At 39.1% G+C, this 3,001-nt stretch overlaps 1 protein-coding gene across 1 annotated transcript; it reads right to left on the bottom strand.

Moving 5' to 3' along the window:
• Nucleotides 1–625: 625 nt before the first annotated feature.
• LOC134609495 (E3 ubiquitin-protein ligase RNF126-like) lies at nt 626–2,300 on the bottom strand. The gene is made up of 2 exons (XM_063453157.1): nt 2,234–2,300; nt 626–1,278 (listed from the first exon to the last, which is right to left on the bottom strand). The coding sequence occupies exons 1-2, from the start codon at nt 2,298–2,300 to the stop codon at nt 626–628; spliced, it is 720 nt and encodes a 239-aa protein (XP_063309227.1).
• Between the last annotated feature and the right edge of the window lie 701 nt (nt 2,301–3,001).

The raw sequence follows: 3,001 nt of genomic DNA, 5'->3' as shown, positions 1-3,001 counted from the left end.
GATGTAATATTGCCTTTATAAGGGTCTGCGAGCCCGCTTTTAAATCAGATGCCATTAAATTTTCTCGAAGTTCTTTTAACCTGAACTCCGTATGTCAGTGTGAATTTACTTCTGCGTATACGCAATTTAATCATCTCAGATTGGGACAGGAACAGATAGACATTCAAACATATTTGTTTGCTTAAAATAACCTATATCACCGACTCAAGCCAATTACACAAATGTACCTTAAAACAGATCGACAATAGCTTGTTCACTATATTGTTACCTCCTTTACTTTAAAATGTATGCTAATAAAGCGACGACACTCTACATAAACACTTTTAAGCCACTGTTACTAATCGACAAAATAATTCATTATGACAAATATAGTTACCCAGCTTGTACCTAGCATGTATTACTAACCAAAAAATTGTGCATGTAACCTGAATGCTGTACAGCAGTTAACGAATATGTGTTTTTTCTTTAACTGTTTGCAAATGCTGCTGTGGCATTGTTGACATACGAATGTTATTTCACGCACAGCAAAAATAAAGAATTTAAAAAAAAGAAATTGCAGGGGAATGATCTATACACTAAAACTGTTTTATTTAGCTAAAGTAATTTAGGTGATTATAGTGTTCATTTAAGTTATAATTTCAGTTCTGCAGATAGGGCAGGTGGAAGCCTCCTCTAGCCATGTCAGGATGCACACAGAATGGAATATGTGGTTACATTGCAGCTGCATGATGTCCTCCTCAGGGTTGTAACCACTCATGCATATACAGCATTGCTCTTTCTTATCTCTCTGAGCTACCTGTGGGATTGGCTGGGGAGGTTCATTAGCTTGTGCAGGCTGCTCTTCCCCTTCGTTAGCTTCTGTAAGAAGCTGTAGGACCTCATTATTTGGTATTAGAGGAGGCTCGTTGTCATCTACAGCTTGGGCAATCACAGGTTGAGGAACAGGCAATGGCTGGTGAATCCCTTCAAGGTTCTCGTGTGGCTGGTTTTCAGCATATTCCACTTCACCAGCATTATCTGCTATGATAGGAGGTGGCACTACATTTCTGTTTAAGCGGGACCTGCTTCCCCATGGTCTTTGTCTAGCTTCTCCTACATCTACACTTACGGATCTGTTACGGCGCCTTCCTGCTCTGCCCCTTCCTTGTCCATCATTCCTGGTGTGATGTCCTGCTGGGACCCGAGGACTTCGGCTTCTCCCATCCCTCCTTGCCTCTTGCCTTGCAGAAGGTGTCCGTGATCTGTTTCTTCTGGGAATATCATGCCTCACCCGAGACCCTAATGATAAAATTACAATTAAAGGGTTACTCCAAGCACTATGATCACTTATTGTTTTGAAATGGTTATGGTGCAAGGAATCTGTATGTGCAGTGTTTCAGTAAGTCCACCTCCTGCTGCATCATTAGCCAGCCAGAACGAGAGTTCCAGCCTGTTAATGATAAAACTATGTGTAAAAAAGTCTTCAGGAGTCGAGGTGCCAAGAGACCTTGTCTAAGCATTGGGTTGGAGGGGAATGTTTTCTGTTAATTAATTTTTTTTAAATTAAGGGTGAGGTGTGCTAGAAAGGGTTACTTGAACCAGAAACAGTGTTTTATTAAAGTATTTAACTAACTGGGAATAATAAAACATACAAAATATTAATGAAGTCTTCAATGACTACCTTAAAATTAAATCTCAGTGCTACTGACCATTTCTCATTCCAATTTGTGTTAAAGATCCTATGGACCTGTAATGTGTGGATAGCTTGAAAAAGTGACAAGTGAAGTAGTCAAAAAAGGATCTTAAAGGAAAAAGATGCAATGCCCACCCAGAATCCTTAAGTAAACCAGTAACCAACCGCATGCAGATGAGTTGCATTAACAATGAAACAGCTGTCCATAAGTGGTTCACTGGCTTTGCATCTTTTCCCAAGCTGTGTTTCAAAGCTGTTGTATACAGCAAACACAGACTCAAAGGAATCCATGTTTAAGATGGAATGAGGCAAAAATTTGATTCTTTGTTAAACTAATTTACATATCCCCACCCAGAATCCTTTGCGGTAGTAACATCACTGCAAATTTGTGATTTCTGTGGGAAAAGCAAGTCTGGTGTGCAGAATTTTGTTTAACATTGTATTAACTATCCACAGACTTCAGGTGGAAGGGGTTTTCAATCACTATTTTTCTCCACCATAATCTTTTTTGGTATTTGCTTCATGAGTAAAAAATAGTATAGATATGTAGCTATCACTTACTTGTTCGGGGTGCTTCTTCACTTATATTGTGAACCCTTGGGTTCCTTCTCCTGTGCCCACGGTCCATAATCAACAAGAAACCAATAAATGTTCACTTCACTGAAGTACAATGACAATCGCTGTACACTACAAGTGATTGTCAATCGCTGTACACTACAAGTGAATGTCAATCGCTGTACACTACCACAAGCTAACTTGAGCACTGTGCAGGTAATGCTACAGAGGGTAACATGCATGGGGTTTTACTACTAACCCAGATGATGTCATAGAACACTGGTTATTACACTGCTTGTCTAAATATGGCAAGCAACTGATAGAAATTGAATTGGTTTTATAATATTGTCTATATGTCCCTATATCCACTGGAGAGTTTATTCACTAAACTGAATATCATACATTAGGCAAAAATAGGCAAGTTGGAAATTTTCTAAAATTCAACTATGATTTCATCTCGGTTAATGTGGTTTAACATCGTAATTTTCCTGGTGAAATAAACTCATTTAATGCTTTAAGCTAGAGAATAACCCTGGAGGTTACAATATGTAACTTACTATGTGGATTTACCTATGATATTAGTAACACACCTTTACTAAAACACGGTGTATTTAATGGCTCATTGAGTGCCGTGCTGTATAACACTAATCAAGTCTCTTTACCCTTATATTTATTGAGTCATTTATTCTGAATTTAGTGCATTAATCCCCTAACCAGGGCCGGACTGGCCCTCCGGGATACCGGGAAGTTTCCCGGTGGGCCAAGGCACTTGGG

This window comes from Pelobates fuscus, chromosome 4, assembly GCF_036172605.1.
Source record: "Pelobates fuscus isolate aPelFus1 chromosome 4, aPelFus1.pri, whole genome shotgun sequence".
Taxonomy (NCBI): domain Eukaryota; kingdom Metazoa; phylum Chordata; class Amphibia; order Anura; family Pelobatidae; genus Pelobates; species Pelobates fuscus.
The sequence above is the reverse complement of the archived record's forward strand: the minus strand, read 5'-3'. Positions and strand labels throughout refer to the sequence as shown.

Bases quoted from the DNA above. Each gene is read 5' to 3' on its own strand.
- LOC134609495 (XM_063453157.1), bottom strand. From the start codon at position 2,300: ATGGACCGTGGGCACAGGAGAAGGAACCCAAGGGTTCACAATATAAGT. The intron at 1,279-2,233 runs GTAAGTGATAGC...TTTTATCATTAG, and splicing joins TGAAGAAGCACCCCGAACAA to GGTCTCGGGTGAGGCATGAT.